The 24,828-nt window shown below is 40.4% G+C and overlaps 1 protein-coding gene across 1 annotated transcript; it reads right to left on the bottom strand.

Moving 5' to 3' along the window:
* Positions 1–456: 456 nt before the first annotated feature.
* Positions 457–19,832, bottom strand: tmx3b (thioredoxin related transmembrane protein 3b). The gene is made up of 16 exons (XM_048174508.1): positions 19,726–19,832; positions 19,568–19,628; positions 17,964–18,003; positions 17,748–17,871; positions 16,919–16,964; positions 13,015–13,095; positions 9,274–9,373; positions 7,030–7,107; positions 6,851–6,917; positions 6,627–6,725; positions 6,280–6,337; positions 6,122–6,175; positions 5,124–5,180; positions 4,825–4,954; positions 3,972–4,040; positions 457–2,014 (listed from the first exon to the last, which is right to left on the bottom strand). The coding sequence occupies exons 1-16, from the start codon at positions 19,802–19,804 to the stop codon at positions 1,745–1,747; spliced, it is 1,413 nt and encodes a 470-aa protein (XP_048030465.1). The 5' UTR covers positions 19,805–19,832; the 3' UTR covers positions 457–1,744.
* Positions 19,833–24,828: the final 4,996 nt, after the last annotated feature.

The following is a 24,828-nucleotide window of genomic DNA, read 5'->3' as shown; positions in this document are numbered from 1 at the left end:
GGACGTGGCAAAAAAGGTAACACTTCAGTGTCCTTGTTACATGTAATTACTATAGTAATAATTATAAATTATGCATAATTTCATGCAATTCAACCCAAACCAAGCCCTACCAGTAAGTACATGTTGCTCATTAATATTACTCAGTATTTAAATGCAAAATTAGACTATAACAACAACACCTTAACATAAAGTGCAAGCCAAACATTTTGCTAGATTAAGGAGCCGACACATCTTACCCCACTCTCCCCTAACCATATCTCAAATAGCAAATGTCTGGGCTGAGGGGAAAATGACTGAATATTTAAACAAAAACAGCAGTCTGTTATATTTTATAACCATTATCAAACACAGATCTCACATTCAGCTAATTATTGTCGCATACAAAATTAATCAGTGTGATCTAGTCAAAGTCTACTTTATCTTGATATCGATGTGAGGGAAGAACACAGAACGAGAGAGAGACAAAGAAACATTTAATGAACACAGCACAAACAATAAGACAACTGATCTGTCATAATATGAGAATCCCTAACAGTAACAACAGGCATTGAAGGGAATGTGAAGGCGAAGTTAGCAGAGACGTCAACATTAGTTCGTTACTACAGGCTGCGACGCTTCATGTTGAGCGTCCAGATACAAGTGAATGTTCTTGTGTAACAACAGCTTTGGCTCAAACTGCAAATGCCACCTTGTAAAAGTGTGTGTGTGTGTGTGTGTGCGAGAGAGAGATCAGCGGCCTGACCTGCATCTCTATCTCTATTTCTTTCTCTCTCACACACACACAAATTGGCAAAAAACTTGTAACAAGAGCTCCGCTCCATCCGTCTCCCTGGACTGTATTTTGTCACACACACACTGAAAACGGTGAGAAGTGATCTGCTGAAGAAAAAATCTTCACTTTCATGAATGCAATAAACAGTTTCTGAGGAAATGTTGGTATTCAGTGCTGAGAACAGCTGACATATAAAGCCTTTTCTATCTATAAAACACATACACTGACATTGCTTGCATTAAAATGTTGAATAGCACCCTACAGAAGGAAAGTCCACGTTTGATTTGTTCCAGGGTCCAGACTAAAGAGTTAACCTAATCTTGCTGTTAATGTGTTCAGTGCATATGATCAAAATCAAGCCTTTGTTCATCACTCAACTGAGAAATAAACAAGCTCTTACCAAGTTCATCGCCGCTAGATTAGATTTCCAAGTAACTTTGAAACCTTCTGGTAATCGGTCAGATTACCTTCATGTAGAGAGCAGGAAAAAGCATGGATGTGTGGTCATTATTTTATGAAAATGGCAATTAATTTTATGTAAGACAATCCTCTGTAGATCAAGTCTTTGATACAACAATAACTGCACTTTCTCATTGAAAAAACAAAATAAAGATGTGTCCATTCATATATCAATCGTTTTCTCAAGTTTCAACCGTTTCAAGATTTACAAAGTGACTGAAGGACACGGATCATAAGGGCACAATAATGATTATTAATAAGCACAAAGGACTACTGTCACTTGACTTTAAAACAGTATTTGTTTTCTGTCCATGTGCATACGTGGAGCTCCACTGCTCGTCTCCAAGTTGTCGCAATCAAAACGTAGAATTTGACGGACATTTAGGGAAATTCTGAAAATAAAGAAATGGGAAAATGAAAATAATCCCATGAAAACCAGTGAAAAAAATTCTAGGCCATCGTCTCCTCTTCTGAGGCGCTTGCTCTCTCTCTCCGTTTGTTTCTCCACCTTCGTTAATCAACCTTTTTTTCACTTGGATTCTTTTGTTGAATCTTTTCGCCCTCTTCTTCTGCGTTTTCTGGTCCAGCTGTTAGTCGCTGCTGCTCTTCCTCCTCACCCTCCTCTTCCTCTTCATCCGTGAAGCCGTCTCTCTTCATCAGCTCCATGTCCTCCGTCCCGTCGTCAGACTCGGCGGTGCAGATGCCGTAGCACATGAGGCTGATGACGCCCAACGGCAGGCCGAAGAGGAAGCAGGCGAGCAGCGGAGAGCTGCGGAACACCGACTGCAGACAGAGAGAGACGAGATACAGCCATCATTCCTCTCATTCAGACACACTGGAACATCTGCAGGGGCTTACCATCTCATTTAAGCCCTGCGCAAATAAAAGTCTATGGGAACATCCAAACCATATAATGACTGTAAGAACAACTTGACAGTTCAAATACACGTTGACAAAAAAAAGTTTTAGAAGATGACAAACCTCAAATTTCAGCCATCAAACCATTTAAGAAAAGGGACAAGTCAAAAATTATGATTATATTTATATTCATTTAAAATATGACAAGTTGAATGAAGATGCTGTTTCAGTCTCTGACAGCAGGTGGCGCTGATGGAACAGCAGAAAGCAACAGTCATGTTCCCTTTGGAAACTCGCATTGTGCCCTAAGTAATGGGAATGTCTTCTGCTGGACCGGTGTCTGAAGACGACAATAAGACCAGATATGAATAGGGAACCTGTAGTACAAAGAGGATGTAGTCATCCTCTTTCTTGTCTTCAGGAGCCGTTTGTTTGTCGTGACGTGTCGAAGGCAGTATGGCAGCTAAATCTTTCAGGAAGTGCGTGTCACCTGATGACACACATGAGCTGTGCGTGATATGCTTGGGCGAGGAGCATGCATGTCCTCGAGGGGACTGAATGCAACCACTGCAAGAGTTTCTCCATGAAGAAACTCCACTATCGTTTGTCCCATTTTACAAAGAATTGGGACAATCATCTGTGCCCTGCGGATCAGGACCTGCTTCATCTGAGGAAAGGAGGAAACTCAGATCATGGAATTTGAGGAGAGGTATGGATACTTCTCAATTCTTCAGCAGTTGACGATGGCGAGCTGCTGGATGAGGATGTTTTGTCGCTCACATCCTCTGATCCGGCAGTGAGTGCGCTCCTGGCTTCAAGCCAAGAAAAGCAGGATGTGGCTGCTGAGGACAATGTCGTTTCTGAATCCTTTCAGCCTTCCTGCCTTCATGTTGAGTGTCCAGATACAAGTGAATGTTCTTGTGTAACAACAGCTTTGGCTCAAACTGCAAATGCCACGCCTGTGTTGCAGGCTTACCAGGCTGATCTGCTGAAAGACCTGGACCAGGGTCAGGGTCAGAGCTTGGTGTTTTACATAGCTAGGTCTCTTGTTTAGAAACGTTATGCTGAGGACGCCATTACTAGAGCCCAGCTGGGGTGGTCGTGCCCGGTTGTATGGCTCTCTGTGAGCCTCCTTGGTGAGGTGGTCTTTTAGCGTAGAGCGTAGCTAGGCTTCCTTTCGCTATGCTGAAGCCTCCACTCTGAGAGCTCCGTGAAGGCAGCACATTGGGTGGTAGGCTCTCTTTTGGAGACTCCCTGGATAACTGTCTTCAAGGTGGCGTTGCGCCCCAGAGCCGTGCCTGGATGGCAGTATCGAGTGTTAGGCTTCTCTTTGAGCCTTCTTGATAAGCAGTCCTTAGCGTAGCACATAGCTACACCTCCTCTCGCTTCAGAGAGTCTTTTTGCTGAGGCCTCCGTTCCTAGAGCTCCTCTGAGTGTTGCTCAGAGTGTTTCCCTTCGTGAGACCTCCACTTGTCAGGGGTGTATGCACTGTGACTGGCAGGATGTATCATCCTTGGCCAATTTAATATCAGGCCCTGAGCTAAGCTGCCCTTTGTAGCCAGGGTTTCTGGCCCTAGGGAATTGAGTCAATGAGAACTGAGACAGGAAACCGCTGTGACTCCGGTAAGTTCTGCAGAAATTACTGACTCATGTCACAGCACTCATTTGTTAAGCATGGCGGAGTGGGCATTTGTTCCCCATTAGTGCCCTAGGATGCAGTGTGAGTTACCCTTCTCAGGGAACCCGAGACAATTCCTGAAGCAGGTCCAGTCAGCTCAAAGACATACTCAGCCTTCAGCTTCAGGCTAAATAACACTAAAAATTATATTTTAATTAATAGTTTATTTAAACTGAGTTTGTTATCTTCTTAACCTCAGCTCACCATTATTGTGGATCTGGCATCAAACGCTACACGCTTGATTCTCTGGAATATTCCATCTCCTCCATAAGCCTGTTGGGAATATGATGCAAGATGTTAATCATCTGAACTAAATAAACTTTGATAAACAAATAAACAAAAATTGGATAATTGTGAACTGTACTTATTTTGTCTTCTGGGAAACATGTAAATATCTCATGTAGCTTCCAGGGTTGTTAGCGTTAGCTAAAGCTACTCAAGAGCAATCTCGTTTCGATTCAGTGGTTCGAAGCACGTATCAAACTGCCAAAGTCACGTGAACTTTTGAAGTTTCGAAACACTTATGATGTAACAAAGCCTCTTTGGCGCTCTGAACCACTGATTCGAAACAAATGATTCGTAAAGCTTCATGAATCAGTGTTTTGAAATCACCCATCACTAGATACTGTGGAATAAAGTCGCTATTTTGTTATTTTTGGTGCACAAAAAGTATTCTCGTCACTTTATAATATTAAGGTTGAACCACTGCAGTCACATGAAATGATTTAAATATGTTTTTAGTAGTTTTCTAGGCATTGAGAGAAGTGTTATTGCGGGCAATAGAGGCCTCACTGAGCCATCGGATTTCATCAAAAATATCTTAATTTGTGTTCTGAAGATGAACGAAGGTCTTACCCTCATGTCGTTTCACACCCGTGAGTAATGAATGACAGAATTTTCATTTTTGGGTGAACTAACCCTTTAAGATGATGTGATTTGAGTGACTAAAGTGTCTCGCAGACACAGAGAAATAACTGTGAACTCGACTGTGAACTCGACTGTGAACTCGACTGTGAACTCGACTGAACTCATATGTGATCAGACGTGGAGCTGTTACCGGAGCGCTGCCGTCCAGAACACTGTTGAAGAATTGCAGCATCTGCTGAAGATTCTCCAGCGGTTCGTCCGGCAGGAAGTACTGCTCGTTTGAGGTGTTGAGGATGATGATGCCGGGCACGGAAACCTCACTACAGCCCAAAAGATGAAGAGCGTGAGTGCTGATGTTACGGTATATACTGTATATCATGACATGCAAATTATGTTATCTTTCACATAACCATTTTCTCCATCATCTAACCTTTGTGCAAACTTCAGGAAATAAGCCATGATGTGTGAAGCTGATCCACAGACACTCACCTCATGATCAGGCTGTTGATGTAGTCATTACCGTCCATGTGGCCGAACTGGAAATCCCTGGAACACAGAAAGCAAGACCACGTGAGACCCATGTGACCTGCTGCAATCATGAACGCCTGTAAACTACTGTACTGTAAAGTGCTGTGCTGATGCGAGACTGAGCGTCTTTACAGAAACCCCACGACAACATTCACGCGATCATCCACGCCAGATATTGTGTGTCAGCAGTCACATGCTTTCCTACACGCAGCGGTAATCTACGGTTTGGTTGACCATCTACTGTAAGATGAGTATCAGAGCATTCACATCGACACTGATGCATCTGACACTTTCATCCAAAGAAACTAACATTACATTCAAGGTAGACGTTTACATCAGTTATTGATTGACAAGGTCAAATCAGATCGAAAAACTTCACAGTGAATGATGAAAGGTAAAGACGCTGACGACTGTCAGATGATAACGTGATCAAGCCTCTCCTCCGCCGACATCCATTCAAACAAAGACAACCGGCTTCACCGTTGAAAATCATCATGTCATGATAACAAAATTACACCCCAGCATATCATTCCCCTGCCAGTTTACTGGGTAAATGTACAACGGGTAAAGATAAAATATTACAAATAATAAAGTGTACTGATGCACTGAGAAAAACAACTGTTACTTAAAATAACTTTTTCTACCTGATTTAACCCATAAAAATGTTTTTTTTTTTTTTTTATGTTTTTTTGATCTGATTCAGTGATATAAATATATTTTTGACTTGAATAAATCAACATTACTAATATTACTGCACTTGATGAAAATATTATGGCGAAACTGAAAATGTGCAGTATTGTGACCACAAGTGGAAAACATGAGAAATTCAGGTGTTTTTCTGTCAGGGAATCATTTCCTCTGCTAAAATCTTCTGAGTGACAATTACATGTGATCTCAGAGGGTTTGCTTGCAGTCGACGCTACTGAAGATTCGAGGGCTGGTGTTTCTGGGAGTCTCACCTGTTGAACTGATCCCTGTGCTCCGCAGCCACTTTCTGGATCAGACCCTTTAACCTGAATTAAAAGGAATCAATTCTATAATCAACTCTTCAAGCACTAAAGAACAGGACAGACATCGCAGCATCACATGGTAGAGTCGTTCATTGGGACGTCTGTACCTGGTGCTTTGCTCTGTTGGATCTTTCTCGTCAGTAACGGCAATCGCCACCAATTTACCTGTCGCGCAGAAACAGAAAGAAAGGAAAACGATAGTCAGTTTCAAGACAGAAAAAACCTCTTGCTGACCAGCTTTGAATAATTTACATTCATCAAGGTGCTCAAGAAACCCAGTCTAAGCTGTTATATGCATGTTATGTGATCAATGCTGAAGACTATAACAGTTAAGTTTACACACGAGGTTACTCGAGAAGTGCTCTTTCTATTCAACACATGCTATTCTACGCCTAATGCTATCCATCATCTGAGCAAACGCTCATGCGTGGCTTGATGATCTGCGGTCACTCACCGGTTTCTCCCAGCTCATACAGCGTGAAGCCATCGATCGGCAGGTAACTCTGGAAGCGCTCACGATTTACCCAGGATGACAAGCTGCCGTCTTCATACTCTGAGACACAACATGAAGCTGCTGTTATTGTGCTGAAATGAAGAATCTGGGGAAACAGCTCTGCCAAATGATGCCGACTGGCATGAACATAAACTAGACGATGGGTTACAGTTTTCTTCTCTTACCATCATACGTGAAATAGGTTCCGTCTTTGAAGACGACCACCGAAGGCAATTCAGACAGAGTCACGGACTGCAGGAAACCAAGACATTTAACATGAGCTCTCATGTGAAGAGTGTTCAAACACAACAGACATGGATATGTGAAAGTACAGGCAGCAGTTTCTGAAAACGACTCGCTTCACCTCCGTTAAGACGTCTTCAGACGCAGAGAAGAAATACGTGTAGACAATGAGCTCAGACGCCACCTCGATGTACTTCTCCTGAAATCACAACATTAATGTGATTGATAGAGGAGTTAAAGGTGTGTGTGTGTGTGTGTGTGTGTGTGTGTGTTCTTGTATGGTTTATGAGGACACAAATGTGTATAATGACGTGAGTATTACGTTTATTGTTCATGCATCAACTGAAAACAGCACAGACAAATATCGATCTTGAGAATTCATATCATGTCATTGATATTGTCAAACCAGCTAGTGTCACACAGCCGACACGTTTAACAGTTTATTCATGTTGTTTGGTGAAATAAATGCTGATTAGTCAAAATGCGCCATCGGAGAACTTTTCGGTAGATGAAATTTCGGTGCGTCCCTTTTAGCATAAGTCTGCGAGATAAAATGTGATGCACTGTATAAGTTGTCAATGGAGGTTCATAATTGTTTTTGTCATGACATGATTTGATATTTCAGCATTTTTACATAATCAAATTATGGGTTTTATAATATCAGATAAACTGATAAATGTCGCCATCTGCTGGGTGTTGAACTGAGAGCATGTCATTTGCTAACTGGATAACACTGAAAACAGCACTTTAAGCAGGTGATTTATAACCCAGACCAACAGACACATTATTAATAACTGATAAAATGCCATTTGAGATGAACACTAACACAACTATTCATTTACAGTGTTTGTTACTCTTCTGACCATGTATATTTGTCTCAGTGAAGCCGTCTTCACTCTTCAGCCTATAGAAACACCTAAAGACTCCCTCTGTCAGTCACGCTCTTCATTTCAACACTTTGTACATTTATTTTGCTTATTGTTAATATTACTGTTGCTGTTTTATTGCTGTGATAAAATGATGAAATTTATCAAAAGCCTAAGTAAAAAATAAATGTAAAAAAATCAACTCTGCATATCAGTTATTAGACATATAAACAGAAAAAATCAATATTGATCAATCTCTAATTAAGCACTATGAAATCTGTATTGGTTTTAATTTATTATGGTGTGACATTAGCACTGAGAAACTATTGTGTGAATACTGAAGGAGACACATGACAGTTTCAGTGACAGCCGGAAATCAAAGCGCTCACTCTCACCTATTCTGTGAAGATTACTGATAAAGCATATGATCTGATGAAGCAGCTGATAAACTGACGCTCTCGTGTTTACAGGAGAATGAAAGGTTCACACACTGCTGTGTTTCTATCAGAGGCCGGTTTGATTTCAGTTGTCTGCGAGGTTTAAAGGTGCCCTAGAATCAGAATTTGAATTTACGTCGGCATAGTTGAATAACAAGAGTTCAGGACATGGAAATGACATACATTGAGTTTCAAACCCCATTGCTTCCTCTTTCTGATGTAAATCTCATTTGTTTAAAAGACTTCCGGAAAACACTCGGATCTCAACATAACACCGACTGTTACGTAACAGTCGGGATCAATATTTGCATAATGCCAGCCCATTCAACGCATTAGACAAGGAAAGGCAGTATTAACGTCTGGATCTGTGCACAGCTGAATCATCAGACTAGGTAAGCAAGCAAGAACAACAGCGAAAAATGGCAGATGGAGCAATAATAACTGACATGATCCATGATATCATGATATTTTTAGTGATATTTATAAATTGTCTTTCTAAATGTTTCGTTAGCATGTTGCTAATGTACTGTTAAATGTGGATAAAGTTACCATCGTTTCTTACTGTGTTCACGGAGACAAGAGTCGTTGCTATTTTCATTTTTAAACACTTGCAGTCTGTATAATTCATAAACACAACTTCATTCTTTATAAATCTCTCCAACAGTGTGTAATGTTAGCTTTAGCCACAGAGCATAGCCTCAAACTCACACAGAATCAAACGTAACCATCTAAATAAATACTTTACTCACATAATTCGAAGCATGCATACAGCATGCATGACGAACATCTTGTAAAAACCCATCTGAGGGTTATATTAGCTGTGTGAACTTTGTAAATGCGCTGTAATATAGTCGAGAGCTCGTGGGGCAGAGGGAGCGCATCTCTTAAAGGGGCCGTGCTGAAAAAATCAGTGCATAGTTAATGATGCCCCAAAATTATAATTATATTACATCTTGTAAAAAAACAATCTAGGGCACCTTTAACTACACACAGGAACTGAAAAAACTGATTCACAAACCAAAACATTCACAAAGTGGAGTGGAGAAATGAAGATCAGCTCACTTTAAGAGGAGATTCCCCTCCAACATACAGAAACAGCACACTGTGCCTCTTCAACACGTGCTCAAACATCTGTCTGCTCGGGAGGGATCGCACCGCCGGTCTGAAACACACACACACACACACACACACACACACATGAGAACATGGCATTGTGTGAGGATCTTTTGCAGGTTTATCCATGAGTGTGTCCTGCACTTTCCTGCAGTTTAGCTTCAACCTGCTTCATCTCACCTACTTGCACCATTAAACTATGAACTCTGAATAAAAAGTACATACTTTTGAGTATAACAGATGCAAGCAAGTTTTGGTACAAACTACAACGTCATAAAAATGCCTTTAACCACAAACCGCTTTGGCATCCTGTCACAGTTAATGTCCTCATATACACACTCTGCATTTCATTTCATTTCATTTCCGCTACTCAATTCTTCCTACAGTATTGGAGAGAAAACAAGCAGCCGGTCGTGGAGATCTCCGCTCATGTTTACTGCATCATGATGGAGTTCACAGTCAACAGCCAAACGTGTCGGTGATGTTGCAGATGACATTTTTTTAATCAGGCTAGATATTGATTTTTAATCCTTTCAGGGCGTCTCTACTGAACCGCCGGTCCCACAAACATTCGGCTCTGCAGGAACAGGACTGATCTATAAGAACTGGTGACTACATTAATATAACTGACATATACAGTACTGTGCTAAAGTCTTGGGCACGTCAGTATTTTCACCCCCCAAAAAAGGTTTTAAGCCAGTTATTTATATATTTTGCTGTAGTGTGTCAATAGGAAATATCCGTTCACATTTCCAAACATTCTTTTGCCATTTATTGTAATAATCCAGTGAGATTTTTGAATACACAATAAGACCGATAACAGCTGGTGCTCCACACGGAGATCTGATCTCACCATCATCGAATCCGTCTGTGATTACATGAAGAAACAGATGAAACTGAGACAAACCAAATCCAGGAGAACTGTGGCCGTGTCTCCAAGAGATTTTAAGAAACCTGCCTCCAAAGCTACCTGAAAAATGATGCCCATTACCTGGACAAGAGCTGCTTTAAAGGTGCCCTAGAATTAAAAACTGAATTTATCTTGGCATAGTTGAATAAAAAGAGTTCAGTACATGGAAATGACAGAGTGAGTCTCAAACTCCATTGTTTCCTCCTTCTTATATAAATCTCATTTGTTTAAAAGACCTCAGAAGAACAGGCAAATCTCAACATAACACTGACTGTTACGTAACAGGATCATTAATATGTACGCCCCCAATATTTGCATATGCCAGCTCATGTTCAAGGCATTACACAAGGGCAGCCAGTATTAACGTCTGGATCTGTGCACAGCTGAATCATCAGACTAGGTAAGCAAGCAAGAACAACAGCGAAAAATGGCAGATGGAGCAATAATAACTGACATGATCCATGATAACATGATATTTTTAGTGATATTTGTAAATTGTCTTTCTAAATGTTTCGTTAGCATGTTGCTAATGTACTGTTAAATGTGGTTAAAGTTACCATCATTTCTTACTGTATTCACGGAGACAAGAGCCGTCGTTATTTTCATTATTAAACACTTGCAGTCTGTATAATTCATAAACACAACTTCATTCTTTATAAATCTCTCCAACAGTGTGTAATGTTAGCTTTAGCCACGGAGCACTATCAAACTCATAAAGTTGATAAACTCATAAAAATAATTGATAAATAAAATCTATTTATAACAGTATTTTTTATAAACATCCTCACTTTACAGCATTTTTACAGTGCCTAAAACTCTTCACAGCACTGTATCTTTGCAGGCAGTTTCTTCAAGCATCTTAGAGACACGGCCACAGTTCTCCTGGATTTAGTTTGTCTCAGTTTCTTCTGTTTCTTCATGTAATCACAGACGCAGGCCCGGATTGGCTAATCGGGAGCATCGGGAGAATTCCTGGTGGGCTGGTCTGTTTTTTTGGCCATGAGGGCTGGTGTTGTCATGGCACTGGGTTGAAATATGGATGCTGTAGAAACTGTCGACGCGGTGAAAACGTACTAAGCTGAGTACCTTTTTCCTTAAAACCAGTCAGTGGCGGATTTATGCATGGGCAACATGGGCAACGGACCAGGGCGGCATCTTGCCGGGGGCGGCACGGGGCACCCGCGCAAGAAAAAAAAAACGAATGCGCGCTCGGGTTTTTACCGTTCATTTGCACGTAACATCAATGATATCATGTCACCTTGTGGGTCAGTTAACCAGGTCGGGAGGGACTCGGAGTGTGTGCCCGGAGAAGAACTCTCACTCAAAAATATCTGAGAAGACGGGATGAGGTGACGTCTGTAGGGAGAGCGGGAGGGGAGCGGGACAAGTTCTAAATCAACACTAAATTATGGTAAGAAAAATGGTCCAAGCCACCGGAGGCCGATTTAGGTTGCCTAAATAAGTAAAAAGGAAGAGGGGAAACATGCAAAAGATAAAGGCATGTATGCAGCTATTTCTCATATCGTAATAGTAGGCAAATAATAAAATATAGGGACTATCATTTATGTTATGCTATGTTTCTTGCTAATATGCTACACATTGGGAAACAATATTCATTTTTCTATCCAACTAGCTTACATAACCAGACAGTAAAATGTGATTTTTGTAACATAATGTAACTTTTTTTAAACAAATGTGATATCACTCACTTTAATATTTTTACTGTAAAGTTGTGCAGTTTTGGGGGATTTATGGTATTTTTTGTTATCATTTGTAATAATTGTATATAGTAAGTATATATATTTATATAAAATAGGAAAATGTTTATGTTAAAAACACTTTAAAAAAGATCTACATTTCTCAATTTCATTCAAAGTGATAGACATGAAAAATGTGCCTGGGTTTAGTGGACGATTGCTGGAAAGTAGACACTGGAAAGTAAACACTTAAAAAAAAATTAAAATAACATGATTTTTTAACTACAGTCACTAGATGGCTAAATAATTCATCAATGGTTCACGTTATAAAATCATTATTATACAATAAAAAATGACTATATCAAATTTTAGCATTTTTGCACTGAATTGGAAATAATATTTTTGAAAAAATACAATTATTTACAAGGCCGTAGAGAACAGAGCACAATTTGCAGTCTTATATACTGAGGTTTTAATTACATTATTTTAATATAGTCAGTCGGGAATTAAAGTGGGCCGGTCTAAGGCATGAAACTCCAGGGCTGAAAATGAGTCCCACTCCGGCCCTGCGCAGACGGATTCGATGATGGTGAGATCAGATCTCCGTGTGGAGCACCGGCTGTTGTCAGACTCCTTGTGTATTCAAAAATCTCACTGGATTATTACAATTAATGGCAAAATGAATGTTTGGAAATGTGAACGGATATTTCCTATCGACACACTACAGCAAAAGATATAAATAACTGGCTTAAAACCGTTTTTGGGGGGTGAAAATACTGACGTGCCCAAGACTTCTGCACAGTACTGTATATCTAGTGTTTACTCCACATTCACAAGACTTTTACAGAATAACTGTTAAGTGTAAAAGGATAGTAGTATTTACACAAATCATTGTTGTGTTTAATATGAACTCAAGACCAGTTATGGATGTCAGGACAATCCTGCTGCAAAACCGTCATAATGCACATACGGTTTATAACCATACATTGAATTATATGCAATAGCTTTTAAAACAGAAGAAAAGAAAAACTTTTTTTTTAAAATCTAGCTAAAGGTTCAACAGTGTCTGTATTAATTTCTCACCCAGCCACTCTGTTGGCGAACTCGATTATGTCATCTTTGGTTCTCGGTCCTTTGTAATTATAAGCCAGCTCGCCCTTCAGCCTGAGAGAGAGAGAGAGAGAGAGAGAGAGAGAGAGAGAGAGAGAGAGAGACTTTACTGATTTCAGAAACAAATCTTTATTTAATCAACAATGTAAGCATATGTAAGGGATAATCCATGACTAGATGTGCACTGCAGGCGATGCGAAGTTCATTCAGATCGTGTAATTCACACCTACAGCGAGTACAACAGTCGACACACCCCTGATCAACTGCAGCTTTCTGAGATGTAAATCATGGAAGATCTTTTTACACCTTTAATGTAATATCGAAGCCAACAAAATTCATGTAACAAACAAACAGAAACTTTTAAGGGAACAAACAGAATGATCTGATTTTTCTATTAACTCTGAAGAGCGTGGTCAGCTTGCTCAGGTGTCGTTGATGGGTAACAGATCTCAGATCCCACGGCAGACAGCACGCTCACGCTCACGCTCACGCAGGTTTGCACTGAATGCACAGCATCAGGAAGATCAGACCCTTCTTATAACCGAACATGCTACAACTTCCTGTGCACCTCGTCTTTTCTAGGCTGAACTACTGCAACGCTCTTCTGGCTGGACGGAAAACATGTGCAGGTAAACCTCTACAAATGATCCAGAAATCTTCAAAGAGTCCAAATCACACCACTGTTGATGTGTGCATATATAAATATTAGATGTATTAACCCTCCACTGTCATGCAAATGATGCAATGCGTCCTAAGATATCCCTCCAGCAACTGCTGTTATTCAAACACCCATAAAGGACAGTTTTCTATGGTTACAGAAGTACACAAGACTATTCCAGTCATCTCCAGAGAGCAACCGACAACATCCCAGTCCTGCTCTCTGCCGCTCCGTCAGCGTCTCAGACAGTCAACAAGACCAGAGACTGACAGACCCGTGGCTTACATGAATCGTGAATGTTCAGCTGCTAGACGAGGTTTATGATTGACAGATATAAACTGGAAACCCCTGGGTGCCGATAAAAGCAATAATATAACAAAGGAAATGAATAAACATAATGATAAAAATGTACTTTGACAACGTTTTCTTGGGGGAGAGACTTTGTCCTTCATTAGGCGAAGCATTAGCCTCACGGGGAGTTTCATCAACACCTGCCTCCCCTGATCCCAGAATCCCACGGGAATGAGCTTCACTCCCGACTCCATACAGACGCTCAGACTCTCCAATCGTGTCGTTTAGTAATGATGGAAATAATAGATCGAAAAATAAAGCTGTAAGCAGTTATTGAGGGGTCAAGCACCACAGAGGCAGAATGAGGATCTTAAAATCACGGCATGGACAATCAGACCATCTGCAAAAACCAGTAAAGACTTTGAGACAATTACACACATAAAGTTTGGTGTCTTTCCAGAGATACAGCCTCAGATGCCGTTTGGCAAAATCAAAACGGCGGACAGAACTTCGGTCGACTATGGCAAAATTAGCATCTATGTTCTCGGAGTGACCCAATCATTTTTAAACATGTATTAATTACTTTAATGAGCTTATTGCATTTACATTAAATTAACACACTATTTAAATGAATAGATTGTTAGCTAACTGCATGATTTATATATGTACATTTCTGAAATTACATAATTTGGACACAGTCCCCTCTGATAACGGATCACTCTAGATTGTAACGTTGACATGCATTTATTTTGGCGCGCTCTTTGTCGAATGGGTTTGCGTGTTAATCGAGAACGGTTCGGCGAATCAACTTCGATTCCATGTTTTTTGTCGGCATGGTCTGAAAATGATCTGATTCAATTTTTGTGAAAATCAGAGCAAAGGGCTAGAAGAAAAAAAATATGATGGAAAATGACATCATAGAGTGTCAAAGAATCACAGGGGAACATTTTTTTAACCTTATGGTTCAGAAATTATTAACATAAATATGAGTGCAACTAGAGCAACTGAGTTAGAGACTCAAAAATCGCTGTGGGGAATGTTGGGACTGTCCTCTATCTGTGTGCCAAATATCATACGGTTGTATGGGCTGCTATAGACTCAAGAGCAGAGGAAGAAGAAGAAGAGGAGAAATAATAAAACCCTAACGGATACGATAGATACACATCTTCAGTGCTTGGCCCCTAATAACATCAACAGCCTATGCTGTTCTGAAAAACCAAACAAAACAAACAAACAAACAAAAAGCATTAAAAGTAAAGATTAAAAAATGAAATTAACTTCTAACAAAAAAATATATTAACAACTTTAATATATTTAATAACTTTAATAACTATTAACACCACATTTTCATCATTTCACATCAAAAACTAGTGCTGAAAATTTGATTAATAACCTGGAGGAAGAAAATATACAATGAGCATAAAGAAACACGAAGAAACAGAGAAACAGTGAGAAACACAGAGAAACAATGAGAGAAACAGTGAGAAACAGAGAAACACAGAGAAACAAACACTGATACCAGCTTGACCGTTCAATGGCAGTGAAAGTGACCAGCTTCAAGCTTTAACAATAAAGATGCACAGGTATTAGTACAACTGATTTAATGGTAATTTGATTTCATCATCTGACAAACACTGATCCAAAAAAAAAAAAAAAAAAAGAGGTGTAGACATAATGTGTCGGGATGGGTTACTATGGACACCTAGTTACACAATCAATTAGTGAGGTTCATTAGTTATCTAAATATTTGTTTGTTTCTGCATTTAATCAGCGGTGCTTGATCAGCATGCGGTCAGCGGGCCGCTTTAACTGTTAGACCACATGAAAAACTCGTCCATTTAAAGCTCTGCTGCCACAAACATCAAGACAAACTTAAATAATAAAAGCAGAATAATTCTACATGCTTCCTTAAAGAGGTTATGACATGGATTTTATTATTTTAATTTATTCCTTGAGGTCCACTTATAATGTTAATAAAGTTGTTTGCCCAAAAAAACAAATATATATATATATATATATATATATATATATATATATATATATATATATATATATATATATATATATATATATATGAAAAAAATATATACATATATTTTCAACCCTCATTCTGAGCCTGAAATGATCAGTTTTTAATGCGTGGCTCCTTTAAGGCTTGTCAGCAAAAGCCCACTGTTATGATTGGCTAACGTCACTGCATAGGAAACAGTATATATCCATATAAAACCGTCAGTAAAGCATTATGAAATCATTCACTGACGGCTTGTGATGCAGCTGGTGTCAGATCCAGTACAGTCGACTGCTTCATCCGTCAACTAAAGTTTCTCTCCATTACACTGTGCCTCGTTCACAAAACAATCTGCAGTCAAATGCTCTGAACAAACATATAATCCTCATACACTTTCGACACTTGGATCCTTCTGAAGTCTGTACAGAGACGCATACGAGCTGTTTAAACCGAACGTGTCAAAGCGAACGTTCTTTCACTCTTCCGTTTGTCGACAGATGTCAGAAACTGAACACACATCTGTATGCTGTATCAGTGTAGACAGCATCAGTGATTATAATGACTTCTGTTTGCTTTTGACGTGATGCTCACATCCAGTGTAAGAGTTTAAATGGGCGGGGCCTATGATATGACGATGTATAACTATTGGTTGATGTCTTGCTCTGGAGGCGGGCATATGCAAATGTATTTGCCCGTGTGACGTCACAGATCCCACAATATCCAAACAAGTTGTTTTTGGATCTTGATTAAAAATGCTTTGTTTATAGTCAGGAGAACGGTTTAAGCTCTGAAACTTGCAGGATGTTTTAATGTTTCAAAGACCTCTTATATCAAAGACAAACTTGATTTCTCATATCATGACCCTCGACTTTGAAAACAGACAGATTTTAAAATGTTTATAATGTTGGTGACAGACTTACAGTTTTATGGTGGGGTATCCTCGCACGCCAAACTCCGAGGCCATACCTGCATCAACACACGGACAACCAAAGTCACATGACACATCAAATAACTATCATGAACATTTCATTGGGATTTAAACATAATCTGTGTTCGCCTGCGTTCACTGGCCTGTCAGATATTGCGCTTGAACTGTAAAAACATTCGGTTACGTCTAAGTGATTGTAAACAGTTGGGGAAAAAGAGATTTCAACACGTTGCATTTCTCAAAGTATTCAGATCCCGTCACTTTTCACATTTGTTAGGTTGCAGCTTTATGCTAAAATGTTTTTCCCTTCAATCCAAACTCACACCCAATAATGCCAGTGATTCTTTACACTTCATTCAGTCTGAGACCTGAAACACTGCTCAGATCATGTGTATCTGCGTTCTGCTGTATTTATTTGTCCTAAAGCTTCTTGATCTTGATCTTGATCTCGTTTTATTACGGACTGTTTAATTGTTTCAGTAAATGAATGAGGAACACTTATACTGTTCATTTTTGCTGTGATATATCGCCGTTGAGAATTGTAAAATTTCCTAACTCTAACCCTATTCCTTTTTAATTTCAAGCACTTTTTAAGCACTTTTCAACAAAAAAGCTGATGTCCAGGTTCCATAGTTTTGTTAGGAATTTGCAATTAAATTTGCAATCTTCTTTTTATTAATTACATTATAATTAGTGTACCTTTCAAACACAGTTGATGCATGTTTGACTGGATAATGAAGACAAAAGTAACTCTACAGAGAGCTTGTGCACAAGAGACTCAAATAAGTTTAGCACTTCAACGCTCGATCACACAATCCCACCTGAATATGCAGTGGCGTCCATTTTACCGACTCGTACCGGCGACCCCGAGCGCGTCAGTTCGGCTCCGACCTCCTGCCATATCGGCTCCAGCTTCTTGCAGTATCCACACCACGGTGCGTAAAACTACAGCACAACACAGAGCTCAGCCCAACATCACACACACATTTACATCATCATCATCATCATCATCAGTGTGTGTCTGCACGAACACTCACATCCACCAGCCAGACGTCATCCATTCTGTTGTCTTTAAACCTACAGAAAATAAACAAGATTTGCATTTACTGAAGGAAATAACAGCGGCCCATACTGTAACGGGAGATAAACGCTGATCAGAACGAATATAGAGCGAACAGAAGATCAACATGAGAACGAATGAGGCTGAGCTTCTGTTTACCGTTCTGCAGTCGCTCATCAATGTTTCCGTGTGAACAAAAGCCTAAATTAAATCTGTTCATCACATAAAGCGATCATGTCTCTTCAGAAGACTTGATTTAATGCTCATATTTATTTTACCATCTCTTTATGATCGTTTTGAAGCGTCTGATGAACGAAAGTCTTTTTAACAACATGAGAACAAACTGATGACAGATTTCCATTTTTTGAGTGAACGTTCCTTCAAATCTATTTCATCACAGAAACAGAAATATAAGTAGAAGATATAGATCTATTTCATTACATTCAGAGTCTGAAGCACCTCGTCCTTTGACCTTTTGACCACGTCAGTACAGAAAAGTAAATATATGATCATGTCTGTCATATATGATCATGGAGATATTAAACATGCATCTGTCATATATGATCATAGAGATATTAAACATGCATCTGTCATATATGATCATGGAGATATTAAACATGCATCTGTCATATATGATCATAGAGATATTAATCATACACCTGTCATATATGATCATGGAGATATTAAACATGCATCTGTCATATATGATCATGGAGATATTAAACATACATCTGTCATATATGATCATAGAGATATTAAACATACACCTGTCATATATGATCATAGAGATATTAATCATGCATCTGTCATATATGATCATAGAGATATTAAACATACACCTGTCATATATGATCATGGAGATATTAAACATGCATCTGTCATATATGATCATAGAGATATTAAACATACACCTGTCATATATGATCATAGAGATATTAATCATGCATCTGTCATATATGATCATAGAGATATTAAACATACACCTGTCATATATGATCATAGAGATATTAAACATACACCTGTCATATATGATCATAGAGATATTAAACATGCATCTGTCATATATGATCATGGAGATATTAAACATGCATCTGTCATATATGATCATAGAGATATTAAACATACATCTGTCATATATGATCATGGAGATATTAAACATGCATCTGTCATATATGATCATAGAGATATTAAACATACATCTGTCATATATGATCCTGGAGATATTAATCATGCATCTGTCATATATGATCATGGAGATATTAATCATGCATCTGTCATATATGATCATGGAGATATTAAACATGCATCTGTCATATATGATCATAGAGATATTAAACATACATCTGTCATATATGATCCTGGAGATATTAATCATGCATCTGTCATATATGATCATAGATAGAGATATTAATGATCAGAACATCAAACACACCTTAACTTTTTAACACTTTCATTCATATTTCAATAAACTCATACTGTTTCTACTGAGCCTTAAAGTTGAACACATTTCTCAAAATACTGTTCTCTTCATGCAAAATAATTTGGACAAGAAAAAACATCAAACGAGAGCGACTATCTTACTTGTCATCGAGATCCTGCACCAAAGACAGCACCACCGGACTGAAGAGAAGACAGGAGAAAACTGCAAACACACACAATCACAGCATCAGACAGCAGCTCATTTCACGAGAATCATATGTCAGATGTGAAGATCAGAGAGATTAATAAAGCATCTGTACCCGCTGTGAGCAGCGCCATGACCGCGCGTGAGAAGAGCATCAACAGGAAATGCAGACAGTAGTACAGCCATGCGCGCATGCGCACTGACGCCGCTGCGCTTCCCCGTCCAGAGCTGAAGCTGCGTCACGCTCCGTCTCAATCCGACACGCGTGTTCCCTACATAGTGGACGACACATACACTACATAGAGAATGTTTTTTTACGTTTTTTTTTTTTTTTAAACATACAAATTTACAAATAAACAGGCGAGAAACAAATACTAACAAAAGGCAAACCTGGAACATAAACATAATGTATGTGAAAGTATAAAAGTGTAAATAATTAGGTAACATCTAACTAAATAAATGTATACAAGTATAGAGCTAGAACACTGAAATTATTCAATATATTTATATGACTTTTAAATGCAGAGGGACAAAGTATTTTAAGTTCATTTTAAAAAATAAGCAAAGTTTCAAGAACCTTCATTTGTGAATAAAGAATTTAGCAGTTACAGAAATGTTGTTGGCCAAAAAGTGTTGTTCTTTCTCGAGTACATCAAATTTAACTTGGTAATATCATGAATCACATGAATGTTAGTTGTACATCTTGAATGATTCATTGAAGAATATGTGCTCAGAGTTTTAATGTCATTCTCACAGAAACGACAAAAACCAAAAACTGACATAAGAAATTCCTTAGACGGATCAATGTCTTTCAGTTTTTGAAAGTTTGTTCACTTTAGGAAAAACTGTAAAAGTAAGGTAACTCTTCCTTGCATACTATCATATCTGCCCTAAATAGTATTGAATATTACTAATGTCACATACTATTTAGGATTGAGACGCAGGCAAACTCTCTGAAGCTGTCGTGTGGTCGGATGGCTGAAATCTGTCGATAATCCTGACCCTAACTTAAAAGTTTTCATTAAATAAAGATTTGTTTTGGTTACAATACAACCATTAAGCTATTCCAACAGTTTGTGTGGACTGAAGGTGTAAGGCTCATTTCCAACACAGAAGCATTTGATGATGAACAGCAGATCAACTCAAAGTCACATTTCAGTAAAGTTCAAACTGACTGTGGACCATGAGCTCCTCTGTCACGAATGCACATCCTGAGTTAGATGCGTTCCTGGGTCAACATATTTTGTTGATCCTGGAACAACATTCTAGTCTGAATTTAGTCTTAACCCTATTCCTACCCCTAAACCTAACCCTACCCATAAGTTATCCCAAAAATCAGAGGGAAATGATAGATGAATAACACTGATGTAGAAGCACCAATTCATGATTTTAAGCCTAAACTTTGCATGATCTGTAAACTTGTCCCTGAAATCTGATTGGTTGATTTGAATGTTGTTCCAGGATCAACAAAAATGTTGACCCAGGAACATGTTGAACTCAGCAATATCAGGTTATCTCAGCCTGCTTTAAGAAGCCGTTTCTCGCTTCTGAATCAATAACTTTTAAGCCATATCTTCATAGCTGTGTATCAAATTATTTTAATTAATATACTGATGCTGCAAACAAAAGTTAAAGAGAGCATTTCATTCCTTTAAAAAATGAACAGGATTCTTCCAAATACTGAGATTATCCCTCGGCAGCTAATGAATATAGTTGTTGCTTTTATAGGAATTTGTTTCACCGAATTCTCTTGAATGCTATGATCACTGTCTTCAGTAATAAGTGTTTTACAGAGGTTTTAAAGGTGCCCTTGAATCAAAAATTGAATTTATCTTGGCATAGTTGAATAACAAGAGTTCAGTACATGGAAATGACATACAGTGAGTCTCAAACTCCATTGTTTCTTCCTTCTTATATAAATCTCATTTGTTTAAAAGACCTCAGAAGAACAGGCGAATCTCAACATAACACCGACTGTTACGTAACAGTCGGGATCATTAATATGTACGCCCCCAATATTTGCATATGCCAGCTCATGTTCAAGGCATTACTCAAGGGCAGCCAGTATTAACGTCTGGATCTGTGCACAGCTGAATCATCAGACTAGGTAAGCAAGCAAGAACAACAGCGAAAAATGGCAGATGGAGCAATAATAACTGACATGATCCATGATATCATGATATTTTTAGTGATATTTGTAAATTGTCTTTCTAAATGTTTCGTTAGCATGTTGCTAATGTACTGTTAAATGTGGTTAAAGTTACCATCGTTTCTTACTGTATTCACGGAGACAAGAGAGCCGTCGCTATTTTCATTATTAAACACTTGCAGTCTGTATAATTCATAAACACAACTTCATTCTTTATAAATCTCTCCAACAGTGTGTAATGTTAGCTTTAGCCACGGAGCACTATCAAACTCATTCAGAATCAAATGTAAACATCCAAATAAATACTTTACTCACATAATTCGAAGCATGCATGCAGTATCCATTTGAGGGTTATATTAGCTGTGTAAACTTTGTTTAGGCAATGTTTAAGGCGCTCTGTGGGCGGAGAGCACGGGATTTAAAGGGGCCGTACAGCATAAATCGGCTCATATTTAATGATGCCCCAAAATAGGCAGTTAAAAAAATTAATTAAAACAAATCTAAGGGGTATTTTGAGCTGAAACTTCACAGACACATTCAGGGGACACAAGGATATTGTTGTGTAACAAGGATATTGTTGTGAATCATCACTCGACATGGGATCCATTTGCAAGCTTTAATGAAGGATACAGGGTCGTATAGGCAGGGGTCAGAATCAGCAAACACAGCAACGGAGAACAGACAGTATCGTGGTCAGAGACAGGAAGTAGGTCAGGGTCACAGGCAAGTATCACAGTCCAGGGAAACAGGCGGGGGTCAATAGGCAGGCAGCGGAGAATCAGTAGACGGTAAACAGACAAGAATGGCAACAGGAAAGCAAACAGGGTATAAACGCTCAGTAATGACAGCCGGGGCAATGATCACGACTTCGCGTCAGTCTGTGTGAGATGGCAGCTTAAATAGCAGTCCTAACCAGCTGCAGCTGGCGGATGATCAGAGTCCAAGGTACGGGGCTTATGGGAAATGTAGTGTGCGTCAGTGTAAGTGAGTGAGTGGATGCGTGAATGTCAGTATTCCGGGGATGGAGCCCTCTGCTGGCCAGCGGAGGGAATCACGGGGTTCGTCTCCGTGACAGAGCCCCCTCTCTGCGAGCGACTCCTGGCGCGAGGTGGTACACGACGTCGGCGTCTACCACGTGGTCGAGGGGCCGGTCTTTCTGGGTGGTTGCGGTGGAATTCGTCGATGAGGTTGGGTTCAAGTATATCCTCGGCGTTGACCCACGACTGTTCCTCTGGGCCGTACCCCTCCCAATCGACCAGATATTGGATGAAGCGACCCCGACGTCTGGAGTTGAGTAGTTCTCGTACCCGGTACGTTTCCTCGCCCTCCACCAGGATGGCCTGGGGACTCTGCTCACGGGACCTCCCCTCTCCCTCCTCGCTGGGGTCAGCAGCGGGCTTGAGCAGGGAGACATGGAAGGTGGGAGAGATGCGATAAGTGTTAGGTAGGGCAAGACGAAATGAAACAGGTGTAATTTGACGTGTAATTTTGAATGGACCCACGTACCTTGGACTCAACTTCCTGCAGGGAAGTCGGAGGCGGAGGTCCCGGGTGGAGAGCCAGACCCATTGACCAGGGTGATATTCGGGTCCGGGGCGGCACCGACGATCAGCATGCACTCTCTGGCGGCGGACCGCTTGTCGTAGATGGACGTGGGCCTGATTCCAGGTCTCCTCGCTTCTGGTGAGCCAGTCTGTCACAGCTGGTACGTCGGAGGGTTCTCCCGACCACAGGAACATTGGTTGTTGGTACCCCAAGATGCACTTGAAGGGTGTGATGCCAGTGGCTGGTTTGACCAGGGAATTCTGAGCGTATTCTGCCCATAGAAGGTAGCGGGCCCAATCCTCCTGGTTCTGGCTGTAGTATGTTCTTAGGAAGCGAGTGAGTTCTTGATTCAACCTCTCGGTTTGTCCATTGGCTTGAGGGTGATAGCCCGAGGTTAGGCTTACGTTGATGTCCAGAGCTTGAAAGAAGGCTTTCCATAATCGGGACGTGAACTGTGGACCACGATCTGAGACGATGTCTTCGGGTAACCCGTAGAGGCGGAAGACCCAGTGGCACAGTAATTCAGCGGTCTGCATGGCCGTGGGAAGTTTGGGCTGAGGAATCAGACGACAGGCTTTGGAGAATCGATCTATGACAGTGAGTATGACAGTGTTACCTTGTGATATGGGGAGGTCCGTGATGAAATCAATGGCTATGTGAGACCAGGGGCGTTGTGGTATGGGAAGAGGTTGGAGTAGTCCGGCTGGTAGTTGTCTTGGGCTCTTGTGTATGTTACAGGTTTGACAATGCTGGACGTAGGTTGTGGCATCCTTGACTAAGGTTTCCCACCAGAAGCGGTTTTGGAGCAGATGAATGGTGGCCGTGATACCAGGGTGACCTGAGGAAGGCAGACAGTGAGTGAAACTCAGAACTTGGTCACGGAGATTGGGAGACACATACACTTTATCAGGCGGACAGGCTGCCGGGATCTCTTGTTGAGCGTTCTGCTGCTGAATGAGAGTCATAATGTCCCACTGAATGGGTGCTACCACGACTTGGAATGGGAGAATGGTCTCGAGTTCGCTGGAGGTGTGTTCCTCCTCAAACAGATGAGACAGGGCATCGGCCTTCGTGTTCTTGGATCCCGGACGGTAGGTAACTGTGAAATCGAATCGGGTAAAGAATAGAGACCATCGGGCCTGGCGTGGGTTGAGACGTTTGGCGGTGTGCAGATACTCCAGGTTTTTATGATCGGTAAGAACTGTGAAGGGGTAGTTAGCGCCCTCTAGCCAGTGTCTCCACTCCTCGATGGCCGTTTTCATGGCGAGGAGTTCACGATCTCCCACATCGTAGTTGCGTTCAGCTGAGCTGAGCTTCCGGGAGTAGAAGGCACAGGGGTGGAGTTTAGACATGGGCCCCTGTCACTGGGAGAGAACGGCCCCCACTCCAGTATTCGAAGCATCCACTTCTAGGATGAAGGGGATCGAAGGATCAGGGTGACGGAGTATAGGTGCGGTGACAAAGCACTGTTTGATCTCTTGGAAGGCTTGATGGGCTGCGTCTGACCACATGAGACGATGAACG

Source organism: Megalobrama amblycephala, linkage group LG22 (assembly GCF_018812025.1).
Source record: "Megalobrama amblycephala isolate DHTTF-2021 linkage group LG22, ASM1881202v1, whole genome shotgun sequence".
Taxonomy (NCBI): Eukaryota; Metazoa; Chordata; class Actinopteri; order Cypriniformes; family Xenocyprididae; genus Megalobrama; species Megalobrama amblycephala.
Note: the sequence above shows the minus strand (reverse complement) of the source record. Positions and strands in the feature narration are given on the sequence as shown.